The 23639-nt window shown below is 45.8% G+C and overlaps 1 protein-coding gene across 9 annotated transcripts in view; it reads right to left on the reverse strand.

The window, feature by feature from the left end:
- Positions 1-11588, reverse strand: part of LOC148511705 (UDP-N-acetylglucosamine transferase subunit ALG13-like) — a 263195-nt gene extending 251607 nt beyond the window's left edge. For 3 of the 9 annotated variants that reach the window (XM_088482846.1, XM_088482847.1, XM_088482838.1), the window contains exons 1-2: positions 11468-11588; positions 9998-10363 (exon numbers count right to left, since the gene is read on the reverse strand). In XM_088482846.1, the coding sequence (XP_088338972.1) occupies positions 9998-10138 (141 nt within the window). In that variant the 5' untranslated portion in view covers positions 10139-10363; positions 11468-11588. The other 6 variants (XM_088482840.1, XM_088482843.1, XM_088482844.1 and 3 more) reach the window with 6 other exon arrangements.
- Positions 11589-23639: the final 12051 nt, after the last annotated feature.

Below are 23639 nucleotides of genomic sequence, written 5' to 3' on the forward strand. Positions count from 1 at the left end.
GCGTAGTCGGCATAACGGGTAGACCGGCCCTGCAGGTGCGTCAGGGTGGGTGCCCTGTGGACCCCGAAGAAAAAGTTAACAAAAGGTAAGTACCATAACTCTTATTTTCTTCTTCAGGTTCCCTAGGAACCAACTTGGAGATGTCCTAAAGCAATTCCATTAAGGGTGGGGACACTCCTGAGCAGAGAGGAGAATCCACCACCCAAAAGAAGCATCCTGTGAAGCAAAAGTATCAAATGCATAAAATTTTATGTAAGTGTGGACAGAAGACCAAGTGGCCGCCTTGCACAACTGTTCTGCAGAGGCTTCAAGTCTAAACGCCCATGATGGTCCCATAGACCGAGTCGAATGTGCTGTCACCGTGTTAGGAACAGGGAGATCAGCCTGTGTATAAACCCGAAATGTAGTCATATGTAGCCACCGAGCCAGAGTCTGCATGCTAGCTGACCAGCCTCGCTTGTGAAAACACAAAAAGTGCATCTGATTTCCTGATGGAGTTGGTACAATCCACGTAGATACGAAGGGTTCAAACCACATCCAGGGAAGCTTCACCTACAGAATGGTCTGAAGACTGAAAGGCCGGAACTACAATTTTTTCATTGATATGAAAATTTGATAGCACCTCCGGAAGGTAACCCGTCCCGTGTACGGAGGACAGCTCTATTCTGGGGAAAAATCAAAAATGGGGAGCGACACGAAAGCGCTGCCAAACCAGAAACTCTGCGAGCTGAGGAGATAGCGAGGAGAAAACGGGTGTTCTCTGTCAACCATTTAAGGTCCACTGTGTCCAAAGGCTCAAAAGGGAGGAGCCTGCATCGTCCCGAGAACCAAGGATAAATCCCATGGTGCCACTGGAGGGACAAAAGGTGGTTGAAGGTGGAGAACACCCTGTAAAAATGTTCTAACATCCTTCATGGAAGCAATTCTGCGCTGGGACCAAAACGGACAATGCAGAAACCTGAACTCTCAAGGTAGCCAGGCAAAGACAGAGGTCTAGTCCAGCCTGGAGAAAAACTAGGGAGACCCTGAAAACCTTAAGCTGGCCACACATCTAAAGATTATCTGTCCAACCAGCCAAGTAGTTGATTGGTCGGAATGAAAATCCGGTAAGGCATGAGAGCAAATGACAATCAGCAATTTGCTCCCAAATGCCAGAAAATGGCCAAAAACTGTTGTTTGAACAAATTGTTTAGATCAAACATTTAACAAACTTGTCTAACGATCATTTTCATCTGTTTTCTGGCATTTTGGAGCAAATTGCTGATCAGTTACTCCCATACGTTACCAGATTTTCATTCCAACCAATCAACTAGTTGGCTGGTGGACAGATAATCTTTAGATGTGTGGCCAGCTTTAGGGTCATACTCTCCGTGGGAACATCACTGAAAAAAAAGGCATTCCAAACCCTGTAATAGATGCGGACAGAGGAAGGCTTTCTTGCCCTAAGCATCGTCTGAATCAAAGCAGTAGAAAAACCTTCGGCCTTTAAGACGGAAGACTCAAGAGCCACGCCATCAAAGCCAGGTGGGGTAGGTCCGGATGTAGGCAGGAACCCTGCACTAACAAATCCGGTCGTAGAGGAAGTGGATTGTATATAGACAGACATGTCAGATCGGTGAACCAATGTTGCCTGTGCCAAGCAGGAGCTATTAGTATCATCCAGCTGCCTTCTTGCTTGAAATTTCTGAGGACCCTTGGTAGGGGGGAGATTGGAGGAAACAGATATGCCAACCTGAAGTCCCCCCTTATTGCCAGAGCATCCACGAAGGCGGCTGAGGGGTCTCTTGTCCTGGACCCGTATCTGGGGAAGTTGCGATGTGATGCCGTGAGGTCTACATCCGGTAGTACCCACTTGTCCACCAGGAGCTGAAAGACGTCCGGGCGGAGAGCCCATTCTCCAGCGTGTATGTCCTTATGACTTAGGAAGTCAGCTTCCCAGTTGAGGACTCCTAAGATTAATATTGCCGAGATTGCTGGAAGATGGCGTTCTGCCCAAACCAGAATGTTTGCCATTTCCGTCATGGCTGCCACACTTAGTGTGCCTCCCTGATGGTTGATGTAGGCCACTGTGGTCGCGTTGTTGGCATGAATCTGGACAGGCCTGCCCTGAAGGAGGTCCTGTGCCAGAAGGAGCGCCTTGTGCACTGCACAAAGCTCCAAAATGTTTATGGGCAGGTGACTTTTCTGAACTGTCCATCTTCCCTGAAAGGTGTGATGACCTGTCACCGTACCCCATCCTCGAAGACTTGCGTTTGTGGTGAGGAGAACACAATTTGGGATCCATAATGGGCGACCCTTGTTCAGATGGGCTGTCTGCAGCCACCATGAGAGAGAGAGCCGAACCTCTGGTGAGATGAGGATCGTATGAGACCTTATCAGATGATACGGACCGTCCCACCGAGGCAGAATCCATCGCTGCAGGGGCCTGAAATGGAACTGGGCTTGTGCCACCATGTCGAAGGTAGATACCATGGACTCCAGGACCTGCATTGCTGAGTGGACTGTCAATCTTCGATTGAGGAGCAATTTGCACCCCCGCAATTGTAGTGCAGCAATCTTGCCCACTGGCAGAAAGATCCTTTGTGCCAGGGAATCCAGTAGCGCCCCCCAGATGTAACATCTGTTGTGTTGGAAAAAGAGAAGACTTTTTCTAATTGACTATCCAGCCATGCTCCAATATCAGGAGGTCTCCAAGTATGGAAGTATCCTGACTCCTTCTGAGAAGAACAGTCATTACTGCCATTATCTTGGTAAACACCCGAGGGGCTGTGGACAGACCAAAGGGCAATGGTAATGTTGCTGATGAACAGCAAAACTCAGAAACCCTTGGTGGAATAGTGCAATAGGTATATGCATCCTGTATGTCCAGGGAACAATGAAATCCCCAGGTTCTATTGCCAGCATAATTGACCGTAGGGTCTCCATACGGAACTTGGGCATATGTATGAACCTTTTGAGAGATTTCCAATTCAGAATAGAGCGACGAGACCCAATCAAAAACAAAATCTGAGTAATAACTCCTTCCTTGTTAGCCAAAGCAACCGGGATCATCACCCCCGAATTTAGCAGGCATGAATGGTCTCCTAGAGGGCAAGAGCCTAGATAGAATCTGATTGGGGAAGTTGTGCAAACAACCTTCTGGGGAGTAACCCTTTAGGAAGGCATCACATAAGCATCCCCAGTAGGGAGGGTGATTTCCCACCTAATGCACTCTCCCTTTGGGAGAGGGTAAAAAGAGACTAGTCTTTTTTGGAATCTGGAACAGTTTATCTGGAGTGTTCCATGCTTCCCCAATAAGCTCAGTGAACTGTTCAGATTGAGGTCATCCAGCCTAAATCACCTTCTGGTGTCTGAACACCATGTTTATTAAGTTTTAAGAGCCGGTACTTCATCTTCTATATTGAGGATTGAATTAACCGCCCCTGCTATAGAGGAACATCCACTGATTAATGACGCTCCTCCTCTCAAAGATAGGCCCAGAGGGAGAAACCTGTGTATCCTTTGCCTCCTCAGATGATATATCAGAATCTGAAAGCAGGGTGGACCAAGGATGTCGCAGTCCATTTATATGCTTAGACGGCTGATGCCTTAGTCGCCTGTAACATCTGCAGATAGGTAGATGCTAAAAGACAGATTCCGAACTGAGTGTACATAACTCTCCATCCAGGAAAGATGTATGGGAAGAGGAAACATAGCAGACTGTAATCACTGTGGGAAATCTAAAGTGGGAGGAAGAAATGGGGCTGATAAGCGGTCCACTAACTGCCTCATAACCCGAGAACATTCAAGGCGACCCCTGAACAGGTGCTGGCAAGGTGGACTGTTGTGTATAACTACCAACACCCAGTCCATCCTGTTTCAGATCCCGAAAGGCCTACTGCACAGGATTTACATGAAACCAGCACATGGCCAACAGTCTCCTGTTTACCTTTGTCCTGAGACATGTTAAATATTTGCAAATAACCTACAACAAGTGTAGGGTAAACAATGCATTGTGACCTCCTTCACAATTAAAAATAAATGTGAAGTACTCTCTAACCCCTATACACCAGGCAGTTGAACAAAAATAAAATTAATTTTTTTCCAACAGCAGAGTTAGCATAAGTCACATAAAATGCATATAATATATTTGCAAAAGGGCATTAAAATCAACTACCATCCTAAACACATATGCATGTAGGATCTACATGCATATAAATATGTTTGCTAATGGGAACTAAATCACAGTCACATTGGTAGGATACAAGTGCTATGCATACAAATATACTTACAAATTGGAACTGAATCAACTAATGGGAGGCATCCACTAGACGATTTGTATCCCTGTCCAACCTCTTAACGATTTTCCCTTGAAGTTTCCCTTGAAATTTGATCTTCCACTCTGAACAATTTGCAAAAGATTTGCAAAGGATTTGCAAACGATTGCAACAACATAGTTTATCGTTAGATCTTTTGCAAATCTGTGATTGAGAGCTTTCAGCTATAGTGTGCAGATAGTGGTTCATCGTTTGATCGTTGTGTAAACGATGTGTAAACGATGTGTAAACGATCAAGTGAAATTGACCTGCATGTTCAGTCGATGGAGGAGATGATCAAACGACCAGCGGGAGCGCGCATCGTACATGGGCCCTCATTCAGAGCCGTACGCTCTGAGCAGAGCGCACGCTCTGAATGAGGGCCGCCCTCCATGAAAATGGAGCGTCCTCCTGGACGCTCGTATAGCTGTGGGTCACCACCCACAGGCTATACGAGCGTGCATTTTGATGGCCGCGATGGTCGTGACCATCGAATCTGCGTGCCGGAGCCTGCGGTTGAGGTTTTCAACCGCAAGCTCCGGAGTGATTTTGGCTCTATCAGAGCCAAAATCACTCCCACTGACATCACTAGTGATGTCAGTGGGCCGGCTTCTGACGGGAGGCGTTCCCGTGGGAACGCCCCCGTCAGGGAGGCACGCCCCCGGCACGCCTACCAAGGGGGCGTGCTGTCAATCAACATCGACAGCACGCCCCCTTTGATCAGACACAATGAGCGAAGGACTTTCCTTCGCTCGTTGCGTCTGGCGCATGCGCACGACGGAGCTCCCTCCGTCGTGCGCATGCTCAGTCCAGAACATCGACCCACTTGCGAGCGGACAGCCGCTCGCGAGTGGGTCTGAATCAGGCCCATAGTTAGAAACAATTACTTCACGATTTGCAAACGATGTGCGAACGATTTTTATCATTATCGTTCAACTTTATCGTCTAGTGGATACCCCTCTTTATACAAGCAAAAAAGTTGGTAGGATTCTAGTGCTATATACCTTGGTCCAATGAGAAAGGTATACTCAGAAAGAGAGCACCCAAATCTCTCAGCAAACACTCAATTGCAGCTGAGCATCTCCAACTAATTAGGGGAGGAGGATGGGCAGCTCAGTCTTGACAAGTAAACGTGAAGTACAATTTAACCCCTACACTCCTGGTAGTTGAGGGTTAAATGGAGCAATAGCAGTGACAGTTATAACTTAGAGTCATAAATAAAACTTGCATGAACTAGTTTCCATTTATGCTTAGCATATATATGCATTAAGGACCCAGACTCCCGCTGCGCTGCTCAGTGACACAACCAATCAACCCCCCCCCCCCCCCCCGTCACTGTCTGCAAGCTCCATAGCGGGCCATACACTGTACGAGGCGACGGGGGATCCGAAGTCCGACATATCGGGCGGCCCCCATGCACTGTGCGGTCGAGTGGCCGACCGCCCGATATGCCAGCTCCCCCCTCCCTCACCCACACAGCGCTGCCTGGGATCGCACATCGCATCCCCTGATCGACTGATCCTGCAGTAAGATCAGGGGGCGAGATATACGACCCCACAGGTGCGCGCTCGGACCAACATCAGGCACACGGTGTGATATAGCAGCCAAATCGAACCAATCAGTCGGATCAGCTGCTATATCGCACAGTGTATGGGCCATTTAAGTGTAGCAAGGCAGCTGGCGCTGACTATTTACAGTTAAACGGCCCACACAGTGTGATAAAGAATCAGATCCGACTGATCAGATCGATTTGGCTGCTACATCACACAGTGTATGGGCCTGATGTCAGTCAGAGCACGCACCCATGGGGGTCGTATATCGCACCCCCTGTACTTACTGCAGGATCAGGGAATGTGTTGTGCAGACCCATGCAACGCTATGCAGGTGAGAGCCGGCATATCGGGCTGCCGCCCACCCGATCACACTGTGTGATATGTCGGATCCCCATCGCATCGTGTATGGCCCGCTTTAGTGTGCACTTTGGAGATCATCTCTATATATCACTGGGGGCAGGATGCCAGTCGGCACTGGCTGATTACTGTTACTTTGTAACACTACAGTAACCATCCAGTGCCAGGTGGCCCCTAGTGATATAGGGAGATGAACTTCTAAGGTCACACTAAAGGTATAACTGTAATCAGCCAGAACCAGCTGCCTTCAGCCCCCACTGTACAGTCCCGTGGCCTCGCCCCTTTAACTGTGACCACACCCCCTTAACATATTACAACACCCATTTTATCTGTGGCCATGCCTCCTGTAACTTTTTTTTTTACTGTGAAATGTTGGAGGATTTGCGACATTTCTGCTCACAGCCCAGCTGCCAGCGCTGACATTTCTGATCACAGCCCCCCGAGCTGGTGAGCAGAAATTATCCGTTTAAGCGCTCAAACAGGACTTTTTGCAGGCAAGACAATGTCCAGTCATTTTGACGGGCTGCTAACTAGTTCTATTTTATAAATGGACGCCTGAGAGCTTCCATAAACCTATAAAACAAGGGCAGTGGCGGTTCTAGGGGTGGGCTAACAGGGCCATCGCCCCTAGAGGGCGCCACTGAGTCCCCAGAGGGTAAAATAAAAATAATCCCATAATAATAATAAAAAAAAAAAACGGCACCGGACCCCCCCCGCATTGCCGCGCGCCCGCTGATATTTGTTGTCAGCGGGCACCCAGCACCCTCCCTGCAGCGCCAGCCGAAGCTCACTCCAGAGCTCCGGCTCCCGCATAGAGCACTATGGGAGGGATGTCATGACGTCTCTCCCATAGATCCGTGGTGGAGCCGTGGTCGGACCGGACGGCAGCAGACGCAGGAGTGGGGCCTAAGGTAAGTATTGGGTTTGAATTTTTTATTTTTCAGAAGGGAGGCATGGGGGCATTACTACTGGGGGCATGTCTATAAGGGGGCATTACTACCGGGGGCATGTCTATAAGGGGCATTACTACAGGGGGCATGTCTATAGGGGGGCTTTACTACTGTGGGCATGTCTATAAGGGGTCATTTCTACTGGGGGCATGTCTATAAGGGGGCATTACTACTGGGGGCATGTCTATAAGGGGGCATTACAACTTTGGGTACTACTATAGGGGGTATTCCTACTGTGGGCACTAATAGGGGGCATTATTACTGGGGCACTACTAATGTGGGCACTACTACTGTGGGCATTGTATTAGGGGCACTAAGTACTGCGGGCCTTGCATATAAGGGGCACTAATTTGGGCATTGTGTAAAAGGGGCACCACTGTGTCATAACATGAATAAGGGACTAATGTGTGGCGTAATTTGAATTGGGGATACTGTATTATAAAGGGAATTACTGTGTGTGGCACAATGTAATATACAGGGCATTACTGCATTTGGCATAATGTGTTATACAGGGCATTACTGCATGTGGCATAATGTGTTTATAAAGAGCATTACTGCATGTGGCATCATGGGGTAGATGTATTATAGCGGCACGGTAACGCTTCCCCTCTTTACCGAGGCGAAGCAGGAAGCACTACCGATGAGATGTATAAACATCTCATCGGCCGGAGAGGGGGAGCGTTAACTCCCCCCTCCGGCGCTACCCGCTAGAGACAGCAGCGCATCAGCCTAGTGCTGATGCGCTGTGTCTCTTCCCGGCCGGCTCCACTGAGCATGCGCGGGATCTCACAAGTATCGCGAGATCCCCGCGTGCAGCCTGGAGCCGACAGCAGGGACAGCGCTGTCCCTGCTGTGGAGATAGCGACAGCTACAACCTGGCGCTGCGCTAACGACAGCTACAGCCGGCTGAACGGTCATACGTTATGACCGTTCATACATAGCCCTGCCGTCGGCGCTGCTATCTTGTAGATATCTATCATTTTATCTTATCTTATCATCTATCATTTACCGCCCAGACCCCCGATCATACATTGGGGAGAAGCGGTATCAGCGCACATAACGTGCGCTGATACCGCTTCTGGGCTTCGTAGATCTCCCCCAATGTATTTATAAAGGGCATTACTGTGTAAGGTGCATTACTGCTCATGGCAATTATTCGCCATGAGGGGAGAGCTTGGAGGAAGCCCAGCACTGTCATATGTGCTGGGCACGCCCCACAGTGTGATGAATTGGGGTGTTCCGCAAGGACACGCCCCCTTTCCGGAAGAGTGTGTGCTTTCAGCGCGCGCAGAGGAACGTCATCTACAAAAAGTTTTATTTTTTTCTGGGGGGGGGGCGCAACTGTGAACTTTCGCCCTGAGTGCCACAATGTCTAGAACCGGCCCTGACCAAGGGACCAATCCAATTAGGTGCGAGTTAGCGAGCCGTTCTCGCATCAAACTCGCACTGTGAATTACATTTGCAATCCAATACCAAACTCACATTCATTTTTTTTCAGAGGAAGTTTGCATATGTGTGTGCAGCCCTTTAAGCAGATAAAAAGGTAGGGAAAACATTTAATTTAAAAAAAGGTACAAATGCCAGCTCACAGTGCTGAACCTCTAGTACACCCTCTTCTAATGAATAAGCATGCACTTAGAGATATTTAAATAGCATAATTTGGCCAATAAAGACTTGTCAGTTTTCAGGTGGATTTCCCTAAAAAGCTCAATAATGTGTTAAATGATGTGGGTCAGGTATGTTAAGGTGTAAATAACATGGTACATACAGTATGTGGAGGTGTAAATGATGTGGGACAGGTATATTAAGGTGTAAATGATGTGGGACAGGTATGTGGAGGTGTAAATGATGTGGGACAGGTATGTGGAGGTGTAAATAATATGGTACATAGTCAGTATGTGGAGGGGTAAATGATGTTGGGCAGGTATTTGGAGGTGTTGTATTGATAGGAGAGGGGTTTTAGAACTTGCAGATTTGAGTTAAGTTTTTAGTTCAACTTTTTGAAAACGTGCCTATAAGAAACACTGAAAAACTACTATTCAGTCATTTTCTGTACCCCAAAATGCTGGAAGGTCTTTAAGTTACAGAAAAACACTTGCTTTCTATCCTTTTTCATAAAAAAAAAAAAAAAAAATGTACATAAAATCAACCATTTGACAGTTTAAAAACCTCTCTCAGTTGACCCTTTTGGTGTCCAGAATGGTTTCCCCCACTTAAAGTACTTCCAGGTCGCATTTTGCAGAAAATCGCACCCCCTCGCCACGACCAATCTTACTAATTGGTTCTCGCATTTCTCAGGTGCAAGCATGAGATGTATATATGTTTCATGAAACAAACTCTCTTTCATAAACTTGCTCCAAATTGGACTGAGACCTCATTACTCACTTTAATCAGTAAACCACAGACAGTAAATTGGCAACTCCCAGTCAGCAACTATGTAAATTGGTAGGAATGAGAAAAAAAAAAAACACTACACACAATCACTTTTAGACATGTATACTCATAACTTGTTGTAAGATACATATTTTACCCATCATGAAAATGACTGTCAGAGAACACAATATCGAATATTTGGTGAGGGGAAAAAAAAAAAGTTCCATTGAAAAATCATACAGTCAAACTTTTTGTGCAGTCAGTAGTAGGGGCTTACCATAGTACTGCCCACGACAAGTGCCCCCTATACGCTATGTTATGTAATGCTCTCTCCGGGAAGCCGTTTATGGACACTATAAATAGGTATGTTTTACACTTGTGCTTGGCCCTCACTCTACAGCTATGAATGAAAGAGACAGAGACCAGTAAAGGGAAACGGCTATAGCCTATGCAATACACAGCACCTCACCTGCTCGGACACCGCTCTGAAGAGGCAGGACGCGTCCTTGGCTGTAAGTTTCCTGTACAGTCCCAAGCTCCCCAGATACTCATCCATTGTTACTTCATTCAGAGACTTCTGTCCGAAGTACTTTTTCCAGCCCTTGTGCATGGTGACGGGTTTAGCGGAGTCCCCGCAGCGCAGTGTCCGGCCAGCCTCCCAGGCTGGGTGCGGCTCCTTGCGCGCTCTGTATGACCCCCTCCTAAGGCTGCGGAGCGCAGTGCGCAGGGGGGAGACTCAGCTGTCCGTACTGCAAAGGCGAGAGAGCACGGAGGAGCGGTCTTGTACCGGCCAGAGGAGGAGGGTTCTCCACATCTACAACAATAAACGATTCTTCTTTTTTTTTTTTTTGTTTACCGAAAAGGAAAAAAAATAGTTTACCATTATTAGGGCACATTAACCCTTGCAGCAACACAATATTTAGCTATAACAATATTTGTACAAAAAGTATTATGCTACTTAGTAAAGTTAAGTGTACTATGCAATCTCCTTATTTGTTGGTCACTCAATTCAATCCATTCTCAGAACCCATAAAGAACATGTTACTTTAAAAAGAAAAAAAAAAAACCTCACCTTTATTCAAGCAGTAACATACCATGTATTCCAGGAGGTCTGGTTTGGGTGCCACACAGTCACACAATTATTTTTAATTTGGAATAAGGCAGAAAACTAGGAATATAATTATTTACAATAGCAGTTGGGACTCATGCTAGTGACATAAAGGTCTGGGGATAAGTCTAGGAACAATAGAGTTGGTATTCTTAATAAATATTATTATGGTTTCTACAAGAGGTAGAATTTCTAACAATACCATGTTTCACTTGTCTCTCTGCTGCATGCAATCTCTTTTCACACAGCACATCTGTGAGATATTAGTGCTACATAAATGTGTAATGGACAGGCTGCAGCATTTACCTGTGTGTGGGGTGGGAGAGGCTCTTATGATTGCACCACCTGTCCTGGTTTCATTACCAGAGCTGGAAATAATGTGGACCTAAATCACACAAATAGCCCTTGATAAGATGTAGCATGTGCTCCCTCAGTTCTGATCCTCAAGTACTCTTCTATCAAGTAATGGTTTGAGGATATTCCTGTAAACTACCATATTGGACAGTAACTTGGTTTAGAATGTAAATTAATTAATCTGACATGATCCTGAAAACATGGCATGTGGGGATTTGCTTATGAATGAACTAAGTCAGGTCTGCACATTCTTTGGTTCTCCAATTGTTGTGAAACTACTAGTCCCAGCATATCCTGGCAGCTAGTAAGAGCATTACTGAGCTTGCACTTTCACAACTGTAGAGCCACAAGTTGTTCAGGAATAAATTAGAAGGCCCACATTTCGTACATAGTTTTTGTTGTTGCAGTTTCTTAACTCTTAAATTAGTATTTTTGTGGGTAGGGACAGGGGATGGGAATCGTAAACACGGTGCTTACCTTCGGCACTCCTCATGTGATGCACTAGGAGAGAGGCATCAACCACTGCTCTTGTTTGAATAAGGCACAGGTTCTCAAACTAGGTCCTCAGGACCCTAAACAGTGCATGTTTTGCAGGTCTCCTCACAAAATCACAAGTGACATAATTATCTCCACCTGTGGATCTTTTAAAATGTGTCAGTGAGTAATGACTACACCTGTTCACCTGCTGGGTGACCTGCAAAATGTGAACTGTGTGGGGTCCCGAGGACCGAGTTTGAGAACCACTGGAATAAGCTGATCAGTGGTAATCAGCACATGGGAAGGCAGAGGTTGTTACCTGGATAATATTAAGTACATTGGAGCTGGAGTTCTTACCTTATCATTGGCATTGCTGTCATTACATATATAACATATCTAACATGTTCAAAGTACAGTATTTAAAAAAAGAACAGTACAACTGCTGTGCCAACATGAATTGTTAAAATAGCTGTATATGCTAAATATAACTGTAAAGTATTAGGGGTCTATCCATATTGCCAGGGCTATTTTAATTTTTAATGAAAATATCCCTACTGTGTACAAAGGGGAACTCGCAGGGACAGCCTTTGTGGCAACTGCTGTCCCTGCGAGTTAAATGCTCGGCTCCCTCGTGTGCATGCGCACTTGGCCAACATCGACCCTCTTGCGAGCGCTCAGCGCTCACGAGCGGGTCTGAATCAGGCCCAGAGATCGAAAGATCTCTCTCCTGTACCCTCCATAGGTTTACAGCAGTTTACCCCATCTGAGGATGGTGTAAACTGCCGGGGCTAAACTATGAAAAGCTTTGCTTTATGGAGTTTAGTACATAGGGGTCAGATTGTAGTCCCTCTTGATAATAATGGAGACTGCAATCTGCAGTGCTAATTAGAACTTTGCTGGGAGTTGGGTATGGGAACTCGGCGGCCAGGATGCCGCCGTTCAGAATACCAACACCGGCATACCGACAGTCAGAATCCCAGCGCCATTAGGTAAGTGTCCTACCACTAACCTCTACCCCTCCCTCCCTGAACCTAAACCTAACCTTCCCCTCCACGCACCCTAAACCAAACCCTCCCCCTAGTGCAATACACTAAACCAGTATTTACCAACCTCGGTCCTCAAGGCACACTAACAGTCCAACTTTTAGTGATATCCATGCTTAAGGACAGATGGTTAAATCAAAATAACTGAGGTACTAAATAAGACTTGTGCTAAAGTATGGCTATCCTTAAAACCTGGACTGTTAGTGTGCCTTGAGGACCGTTGTTGGGAACCCCTGCCATAAACCTAACTCTTCCCCCTAGCGCCTAACCCCTGATGCTTACCTTCGGGATGCCGGCGGTCTTGATTCTTGAGCTGGGATCCCGACCATCGGCAACCCGTACACCATGATGCTGACTACATCCTCTTTGCTGGAGATTTCTGTGAATTCTCCTGCATTGTGCCATTAGTACATAGGAACAATATATAAATTTATACATTATAAATTATGAGATCATCTCTAAACGCCGGCTCTTACTATGCAGTGAACAGGACATGGGACGCATCGACCCAGATTATACGTTCACACTGCGTCACAAGGGTTGAAATGCTTGACCCGGCTAATTTCAACCTGGCCCTTTCACACTGCACAGTAACCTGGGTTGCTGCGCATTCACGTGCCCGGATTATTGCAGCAAGTGTGAAAGGGGTATTTCAAAGCCCATGTGTGATAGAGCATGTGAAATAGGTAAATGTACTATTAAGTCATTTATTATGAAAGCTCCCTATTATATGACTATTGTAGGCCACCAATATGCTTAATAAAAATAGGGCGGAATTTAATTAGTCCCCGAGTTAAGCACATAGAGCAGTTTAATTACTGCCTGCGACTAGTCCCAAGGGTGCAGTTAACACAGATTTCTGCTCGCACCCTCCTGAGGTGCTCACAGAAATCTACATTAACTAGCGCTCCCAGGGCTAGTTGGGGGTTTACCGCAGTAAGTCCTGCAGCTAACTGAATCCCCCCATAGATTGCACAGAAATAGGGAAGTGTAAAAACACAGGCCCTGATTCAGACCCACTCGCGAGCGGCTGTCCGCTCGCAAGTGGGTCGATGGTGCGCATGCGCGAGACACAACGAGCGAAGGACTTTCCTTCGCTCGTAGTGTCTGATCAAAGGGGGCGTGCTGTCGATGTTGATTGACAGCACGCCCCCTTTGGTGGGCGTGCCTGCCAGACGGAGGCGTTCCCAAGGGAACGCCTACCGTCAGAAGCCGGCCCCACTGAAATCACTAGTGATGTCAGTGGGAGTGATTTTGGCTCTGATAGAGCCAAAATCACCCCTGGCCTTGCGGTTGAGAAACTCAAGACCATCGCGACCATCATCCTGCACGCTCGTATATGCTGTGGGTGGTGACCCACAGCTATACGAGCGTCCAGGAGGACGCTCCATATTTATGGAGGTGGGCCCTGATTCAGAGTGAGCGCTCTGGTCAGAGCGTCCGGCTCTGAATCAGGGCCACAGTTGGTAAATTATTTTTTAGGGACTCTGAAAAAGCCCAGTGTTTCCTAACCCTAAAACTGTTTTGGACACCCCTTCTACAAGATGTCAGAATATTGTTTTCCCGGTCTATTATAGTACCGCAGTTATTATCTTAAGGCCCCATACATCAGCAATCAGAAAATTACAAACAATTTGAAGATTTGTTGCTCGATTTTAGAATTTCTCAATCCCGCAATCTGCACCCATACACTACAGACATTTTTCAGTGGTTTGCAGATTGATTTCAGCAAATACAGATCTGCCAGTCTTGAAAGGCCCATTCTTTTACTAGTAACGGTCTGCAAATCTGCTGGGTTGTTACCATACACTAGCAATCTACAGCCCCAATTGATCTGTGAAATCCAACATGTTGGACAACCTCATTTAACAATTCCTTTTTGGTTGAAATCTGCAATCTGTGAACCCCATACATTGCAGATTTTTTTACACAATCATCTGCAAAATGCAAAATTGCCACAATCGATTGCTGATGTATGGGGTCCTTTAGTTTCATTAGGGACATGAAAGAACATATGTCAATCAGGTCTTGAACCAAATTAATAAAAAATGCAATGTTTTTTTTTTCTGAAATCTTTATGAATGCCCCTGGCATATGATTAAGGAGAACATGGCATGGTTTTTTTGTCATTTGTTGAATATCAGAACAGCTTGTTATTGAGAAAAGCATTCAGTTGTCAACCACAGCATGTTATCATATAATAATTTTTTTCTTTATGGTTTTATTTTCCAGTTTTATAACATGGCAAAAATCCCATAAAGCAGTCTGTAGTGTCAGACCTTTCTGCCTGCTCGCATAAACAGAAATGGGGTCTGTTTAATTTTTGCAAACCTGCTGTGGCTTCTTTGGGAAAAAAGCATGTCTCTGGAAAGAAGCGAGCAATTGTCTCCCAGTGCACTCATTATACAAGTACTCCTGTAGTACTGTCTGCAGAATTGTAAATCATGTAGTTTTGTAGTCCAAATAAAAAAACACCTGAAAAGCAGCTGATGGCCAAGCATTGTAATATCTGCTGTGCAGAGAAGGGGTTGGGGATGGAATGTGTGCCAAGCTGCTGTGGACAGGGGGGCTGTGATGATAACACTTAGGTGTGTGGAGCACCGTTTAAGTTGGACAGTCAAGTTGGAAACTTGGTTTTGGGGTAACCACACTGGACATTGACTGCCTGGGTTACTGGAACCGTTGAGGGGTGCCCACAGTGTTGGGGTCCACCCACCATTATTCCTTACAGCCACTGGCCGGTTGGCACTAGGGCTAGCTTTCAGTGAAGTCCAGCCTACAAAAATACATGGGGGCCCCACCCCTTGGTATAACTAGCTCTGGAATCAATTGCACCAGGGCTCTTCCACATATCCAAGGGCGATGGGTACGGGAGTAACAAAAGGCTTAACTATAGTAATAAGACAGTTTGGGGTATATTTCCTAAAGTGCAGGTTTTTATAAGTGGAGAAGTTGCCCATAGCAACCAATCAGATTCTACTTAACATTTATCCAGTACCTTCTAGAAGATAATAGCTAGAATCTGATTGGTTGCTATGGGCAACAACTCCACTTCTAAAAACCCGCACTTTAGTAAATATACCCCTTTGGCGATCTACAGGTCACAGCATGACCCGGCTGCCAAAATTAGCTACCAGGGCCTGTACCATGTGTCAGTTTGCCCTGGCATCAGAGCTGGCTAAGACCTGTAGTTCCCCAAGGAAAAATGCAAAACAAATCATAGACAGGTTAATAAACACTTTTTAATAAATAAACACAGACACAAAGTTTACTTTCAGCAATGTTTTATTTTGTACTTACCTGGTCTCATTGTCTTGATGGAGTTCACTTATACCATTTTTCCACTGCTGCAATAATCCGGGTTATTGCCGGGTCACGGGTCAGTGAAAAGGGTCCCTGAAAAATAACCCGGGTCAAGTGACTCGGAAATCCAACCCATGTAGCTACCAGGGTCGAACCCAGGATGGACCCAGGTAATGGTGCAGTTTAAGCAGCACAACCAGGGTTATCCGACCTGGGTCATGTCTAAAATGAGCTGAGTGGTGGTTGTGGAGCAGTCACCTCCCACTTTTTATGACCTCACAAGTTTAGCAGGGCAGACCTGGGTTCAGTGTGAACAGGGTTGTCCTGGGAATAACCCAGATCAAAGGTGCAGTGTAAACAGGGTCTGATCTGGGTTGGAACCATGTCCAAGAACCCAGGTCGGACCCAGGTTTTTGGTGGAAAAGGGGTATGACTTGGTGACTCCAACTCCAGTCACAACTGTGTTCTCCTCCCAGCATTTTAGCTGGCTTCAGGATAGAGGCCCTCATTCAAAGGCGGTCGCAAGAAGCGAGCGCTCGCTCTGAATGAGGGTAGCCGCTTGACTTTTGAAGTGCGGCCTCCTGGTCGCTAGCTAAGCTGTGGGTTACCACCCACAGCTTTAGCGACCGACCAAGTTGATGGTCGCGATGGTCTTGACCAAGCCCATCGGGGCTTGCATCGAGACCCTAAGGTTGGGTCTCAGCAACCGCAAGCCCCAGGGAGCTTCTTGCTCTGATCGAGCAGGAAGCTCCCCACTGACATCACTGCTGATGTCAGTGCGGCCGCCCACAAAACGGCAGGCGTTCCTTAAGGAACCCCTCCGTTTGTGAAATCACCCCCCCCCCCCGCCATGACTACAAAATGGGTCGAGCTGTCGATCAACATCTACAGCCGCCCCTTTTGTAGTGAGCTCCGGAGCGAGAGAATTTCTATCTTGCTCCGGGGCTTGCGCACGCGCAGTGTGGCTGCTGCGCGTGCGCAGAGCCTAAACATCGACCCGGTTGCGAGCGCTCAACACTTGCGACCGGGTCTGAATGAGGTCCAGAGACAGTCTTGTTTTGAAGCCAAGATGGGCGATGTAAAACTGCTCTATCCATATAGAGCGGTTTCACATTGGTTATTTTCGATTCAAAGAGAGGCAGCCTCAGTCCTGGAACCTACAGCGGTGCTGGGAGAAAAAGCGACAAGGCATGTGCCGCTCTCCCTCCATACAGCTAGACAAGACCAATTTGCATGGGTAGCAGAAATAGGTAGATATGTCCTCCTATTTCTGTTAAAATCATTCAGTTGGGGGAAACAATTATCATCCAAATAGTTGTGAGAAATTAAACGTTTGATTACTCCTGCTAGTTAGAATAAGCGTTTTCCAGCATATTAGAGTAAACGATCAATTCATTTGCTCTCACACACCAGTAGATTATCATTCTAACCAGCTGACTAGGTGGATGGTTGGTACAATATCGTTCTGGTGTATAGCAAGTTAATGGAAAAGCACACGCATTAGCATATGCCACTCATCAATTGTAGTGGGTATATATACAAAGTGCTGCTTCTCGGCAGGTTTCACCTCAAAGTTTAAAGTACTGTATCACTACAATAATTGCCAAACACAGCGGGCTTTGCACTTCATATTAGTACAAACCAATAAGGTAATCTGGAGATGGATAACCTTTTTAGGATATATCATATTTTACCACTAGATGTCTCCAAAGTACACCATTTTACATACTTCATTTATACAGGATACAGATCTTGTAAATATTTTTGTTACATATATTTATCAGTGTTTCTAGTTACTCTTCTGAAGATATCAACTATGCAGACAAGGCACACCTGAAATTATATATTATTTAATTGCATAATGTACATCCTTTGTATTAGTTGGTGTTTACGCAGAGGTTTGCAGTTTATGGTTGAAGTTCTTAAATGCGGTCCTCAAGGCTCCCCAACAGTTCAGGTTTTAGAGATATCCATAGTTGAGCACATGTGAATTAAGGTGTCCATACATCTGACCGGTAATTACGCGATCCTGCGACGCAATCGGAAATGCCGTTCTGTCGGGTGGAAACGCCAGCCGGCCAACATCGATGGTCAGCTATCCGTCGCAGGATCGCAGAAATATTACATTGTAAATGCCCCCGATTTGACGATCGCGATCATTTCTTGATCGCGATCGTCAAATCGTGAAAATCCAACATGTTGGATTTCTGCGATGCCGGGTTGCGCATCGCGGCAATCCATCGCTGATGGATGAGCCCCATTAATTAGTATCTCAGTCAGTTTGATTTAATCACCTGTGCTCAACCATGGATATCTCTAAAACCTGAACCTCTGCTTTATGGCATTGAGCCGTATTCAATTTGAGTGGACCCGCGATACTTTTCACCTACTTCGCCTGTTTTACAGGCAGAAAAGTATCACGCGCGTGCCTGTGTATTCAATTTGAAAGTACACGAAAACGGGACCCGGCAAAACTGAAATAAACGGAAAGTCCTGTCAGATTTGGGGAAATCAGCCTGACACCCCCCAAATGATGCTCTGTCATGGGGGTTAGCTATGGTTACCCCCGATTTGGCTTGCTGAAGGTATTTGGTGTTTTTAAACGGGCTCAATAGCTGCTAAATAGCGTTTTTGTACAAGTGGTGAAGAATACTATTCAGGAGTTTTTTTGCAGAAAATAACTTCTCAGCAAATTTGGGGTACTTGAAAATGGGGGACAACATATTTTAAAGTTGCTAAAGTTAAGTTTAAAAAATCGTGAAAAATCCACCTGCCGCAAGCACTGGCAATGAAAAAAAACACATGTGGCATACTTGGGGACCCCCCTAGAGTCTAGTTCGCTAGTTTTTAACTTTGTCCCCCAACATTTTTTTTTTTTCGCCCCCAAAATGAAAGTGATTTTTGGGGGGTGTTTTTTTTTTTATTTTTGACGCAGTTTACCTTTGGGAGTCAGTCTGAAGGCTGCACGGGGGTTCCCGCAATGTTGCACCCCAAAACCCCAATTCTGCACTTTTTTTCCACCTGCTATTCAAAGGCGAAACTTTTCCGCCTATTACATTGCATTGACTCTCCGCCTAGGCGGAAAGTCTTTCAAATTGAATACGGCGATACTTTTCCGCCTAGCGAAATTACGTCATTGGCAAAACTTTTTCAACAATTCCAGCTTTTCGCTCCAAATTGAATACGGGCCATTGTCTGCTATATGTTGCTCAGCACTGAATTATCTCCCTTTTATAATTAATGAAATACCAGGTTACTTTTGTCAGTGGTGCCTGTACCTAAGCTCCCCCCTAGGGCCAAAACCTAACCTCCGCCTCCCCGCACCCTAAACCTAACCCTCCCCCCTTAGTGCCTAACCCCTAATCCTCCTCCCCACCCCCTCCCTAGCTACTTATCTTCAGCATCCCCGCGGTCGGGATGCCGGTGCCGGGACTCTGACCGGCGTTTGTATTCTGTCGCCAGTAAGGGTCGGCATCCAGACCGCTGGGATGCCGAATGCATACCCTCTTTTTTTTTTTTTATGCCACATTAAAAATGTTCAACTGGTTATAAATATCTTTTATTGAAAAATGTTATTTTATACCGTTATATTTATCGGCAAAATACAGACGGCACCTGACTATCCACAGGCATATTATAATATGTTTAAATGTGTGTTGTGCAAATCATAATAAATATTTATAGTGTAATAATGGTTGCTGTGAGGACTGGTCAAGAGGAGTAGGAATAATATGTCCCACTAGGATGCAGTAATAAATCTACACAAATACTGTACCAGCACAAGATAAAGAATATATACATTAATGCAAAATACATTTTTCTTACCCTCTACACACAGGCATGCTAAACCTTTTGACTTTCCAGCTGTTGAACTACAAATCCCATCAATCAGCTGGTAAAGCATGCTGGGACCTGTAGTTTCACAATAGTTGGAGAGCCACAGGTTGGCCAGGCCTGCTTTACAGCATTTTAAATGAAGTCATACAGTATGACACATATCATATTGGGGAATAATCTCCCATCAAGTAAAATAAAACCATACATATATTTTGTTGTTAATAAGGTTGTCACTTTAAAATAATCATCTATGTCAAAAATCTAAAGGGTGGGGACAAATTCACACAAACTCCTGCATGTTTAAAGATACAATTTACATCAAAGCAAAAACAGAAGAGACAAATTTGTTTATTGAAATGTTTTGATCGACTTTAGAAAAATGTTTTGTTTTCCTTTTAAAACAGAATTTATAATTAAATTTAAAGTTCCATTGTATTTTTATAATTACACTCTTTTTTTTTTTTTTTTTTCTTTCAAACCTACCAAATGTCTTAAATTTCCAGGGATAGCACTTGATTTAATAGAGATGTCCCTGTCTTTAATACTGGCCAACAGAAACAATGAGATTATCTGCTAACATTGGAGCTACAAGAGACTCTCATACCCTTTTTACACCAAAATCCCAGGTCTGACCCGGGATTTGGAACAGAGGAGCTCATTCAGACCCGAGTGCTAAGCTGCACTCTCACGCAAAAGGGGCCGTCAGAGCCGGAAGCTCTCCACTAACATCACTAGTGATGTCAGTGGGGCCACCCCCAAACGGTAGGCGTTCCCATGGGAACGCCTCCGTTTGGGCTGCCACCCCCCCGGCCCGCCTTCCAAACGGGGCGAGCTGTCAATCAACATCGACAGCTCGCCCCCTTTGGAAAGAGACCCGCTACGACCGGCGCTGTCGGTCGTAGTGGGTCTCACGCATGCGCACGAAGGAGCCGGCTCCCTCGTGCGCATGCGCACTTGACAAACATCGAGGCAGTCGTAGACCGTTCGGCCGCCTCTGAAAGAAGGCCAATGTGTGTACGGAGCGATGTCAGATGCGGCGGGCCTGGAGGGGGTGCCGGCATTGGTAATTGCTTACACATTTGCCGATGCTGGCGGCGGGGCCATGCTGCATTCGGTATCCCAAGGCTGGACTGCATGTACAGATGACTGGGGATATCATTAATGACCCACGGAAGCGAGCATCGATCGTCGGTAAGTGCATAGACATTGGATGATTTGAATAATATATCGTTCAAAGATATCGTTATCATTTAAATACATCGTCCAGTTTGTACGGGGCTTTAGGCTGCAATTGACCGGTTAGGTGTCTGAGCTTCTTCCAGGTACTTAGCAGTGTTTTGTTTTTTTTATTGACACCTTTCAAGGATGCTGTATAACAACAGGGACTGTAAAGTCACAAAAATACAGAATATAGCTAAAATATCCTTCTGGCACCATAATGTATTATTTGATCTATTAAGTCCCTCCTGACTGGCTCTGTTGCTCCAAGGCTATATTATAATAGATATATTATATACATATAGGCAGCACTCCACAGATTTAATAAAAAAAATACTTGCTGAGTCCAGGCTTATCGTGCAACGTTTCAGATATTTACTACATGCCTTGATGAAAAATGTAATAAACATCTGAAATGTTGCACAATAAGCCCAGACTCATTTTTTTTTCATTTAAATCAGTGGAGTGCTGCCTATATAATGTGGTTTTTCTGGTGACCTGGTAGATAGCCAGGCCTATTGGAGTTGCACCCCGGTTGCTGGAGTATTTATATGGAGTGCCGATCTTGAAACGGCAACTACAATTAGTAATTGGTTAAAAAAAAAATTGTGTGTGTGTATATATATATATATTCAAACATTTTTTTAACCAATTACTAATTGTAGTTGCCATTTATCCACCATCAACTAAAACATGGATAATACAAAACTGTATCCAGCTGTAGTATAATTCCTATGTTTTGGTCCGTACATTTTACCCCAAATGCATCTTATCATCCAATGGTGGCTACAAAATACTGCTAACACCATTATAAAGTGAGACATCTTTACAGTTAGGTGTAAGCTCCTACAGTTTCTATAGCTTTGTCTATAGGCCAGATCTGGTCACACGTTTAGTAATTCTGCCTAGACCACTTTTATGATGCTTTATGTTCTTGATTACTGTTTGGTGTCGCATTCACCAGTACCCTCTGAGACCCCCTTCTCTATATATACAATGACCATGGAACTATACAAGGTTTCCGTGCAGAGTACCTATGTTTTTTCTTGTTTTCTTTGTTTACAAGAAGTGAGACGGAAATTTATGCTGCTTTTCCTGGATTCCTGATGAGACCGTCCCTTTGTATATGTTAGTTTTTCCCTTCCTTCCCTATTGTCTTCCCCCTTTCCCTCTTTACCCATTCTTTCCTCCGTAGGTAGCAATTGTTTCATTCAACTATGTCCTGTCGTATGATTTTGGGTGGCTAGGCTACTCATGGATTATTTATCTGTTACATCCCTATAGCTAAGCGAACACTATTTCCAATAATATGAAGTGCCTTAATGTTTCAGAGAAAAGGTCGCGCCTATTACACACATTGTTGATCTTGTGTTTCTACAAGAGACCTATATTAAAAGGGGTGATTCCCCAGGCCTTTACTCCCGTCACTTTCCCTAGGGATATTTCAATGACTTCACTGATGCTAAGGCCCAAGGGGTGGCTATTTTATTTCCCAAAAACCTTAGTGTTGAGGACATTACTGATGTACCGATAGGAGATGGCAGGTGATTATTGGTCAAAGCCACTCTTGTCCATTAAAAATTCTCTTTTGTTAATCTATAGCTCCTTAATCAGGTGCAGTCCCACTTCCTACGTGAGTCCTTGTGGTTGGTGGAGACTTTAACTGGGGCCTCCAGAGTTTCATTTAAAGAGGACCGACGCTTTTGATCAATTCAAGAGTTTCAAATAATTGATATCTGGCGATTACTACACCCCTCAGAGAGGGATTACACATTTTACTCGGGGCAGTCTCTTCCATTGGGCTTTTAGGGTAGTTGCCCAAGGCCCCGAAGCTTCAAGGGGCCCTGCAGCGGCGGCCAGTGAGTAAATGTTTTTTTTTTTATATAAAGCACTGTCGTCACCTCCCCCCCTGGTATGCAGCAGAGTCGGGCACCAAATAGTGGAGGGTGCCGCCGCCTCGGCTGCGACCATGCGGGCCGCGGGCAGTCTGTGTTTCTGTGACACAGCTGCACCGCGCATGTAGTGTAGTGCTGACCGGACGGAGTTCGGTTAGCACTAAACGGTGACAAACACATTGCCGCTGGTGCCAGCAGCAGTGTTTGTTTTAATTAGCAGCCAATGAGAGTCTATCAGACTCTCATTGACTGCTGCGCCCACTGCCGGAGCCGGGCTCCATCTTCCGGCTCCCGCAGTGTGTAATGGGAGAGACGTCATAACGTCTCTCCCATAATACAGAGCGGGCCGGCCCAGGAGGAGCGGGTGGCGGCGGTGGGAGCAGGAGCGGGGATTCAGGTGTTTTGTTTTTTTTATTACGTGTGTCTACTGGGGGCACTACAAGAGGGGGACCACTACATCAGGGGACCACTGCTGGGGGGGGGCTACTACTAGGGGCACACTACTACTAGGGGCACTGCATGGGGGGGGACTACCAACGGGGGGGCAATGCATCAGGGGAGCTCTATATAAAGGGCAATACTGGGGGTACTGCATAGGGGGGACTACAACTGGGGTCACTATTTAAAGGGCACTGCATAAGGGGTACCACTAGTAGGGGCACTGCAGGGGGGGGGGACTACTACTGGGGGCTCTATATAAGGGGCTTACTACTGGGGGCACAAGGGTCACTGCACAGGAAGGACTACTACTGGGGGCTCTATATAAGGGGCTTACTACTGGGGGCACAAGGGTCACTGCACAGGAAGGACCACTACTGGGGGCACTGTATAAGGGGCACTGTGTTTTTTTCCCGTGAATGGGTGGGTAGGGGTCCC

This window comes from Taudactylus pleione, unplaced genomic scaffold (assembly GCF_031769625.1).
Source record: "Taudactylus pleione unplaced genomic scaffold, aTauple2 ptg000296l, whole genome shotgun sequence".
Lineage (NCBI taxonomy): Eukaryota > Metazoa > Chordata > Amphibia > Anura > Myobatrachidae > Taudactylus > Taudactylus pleione.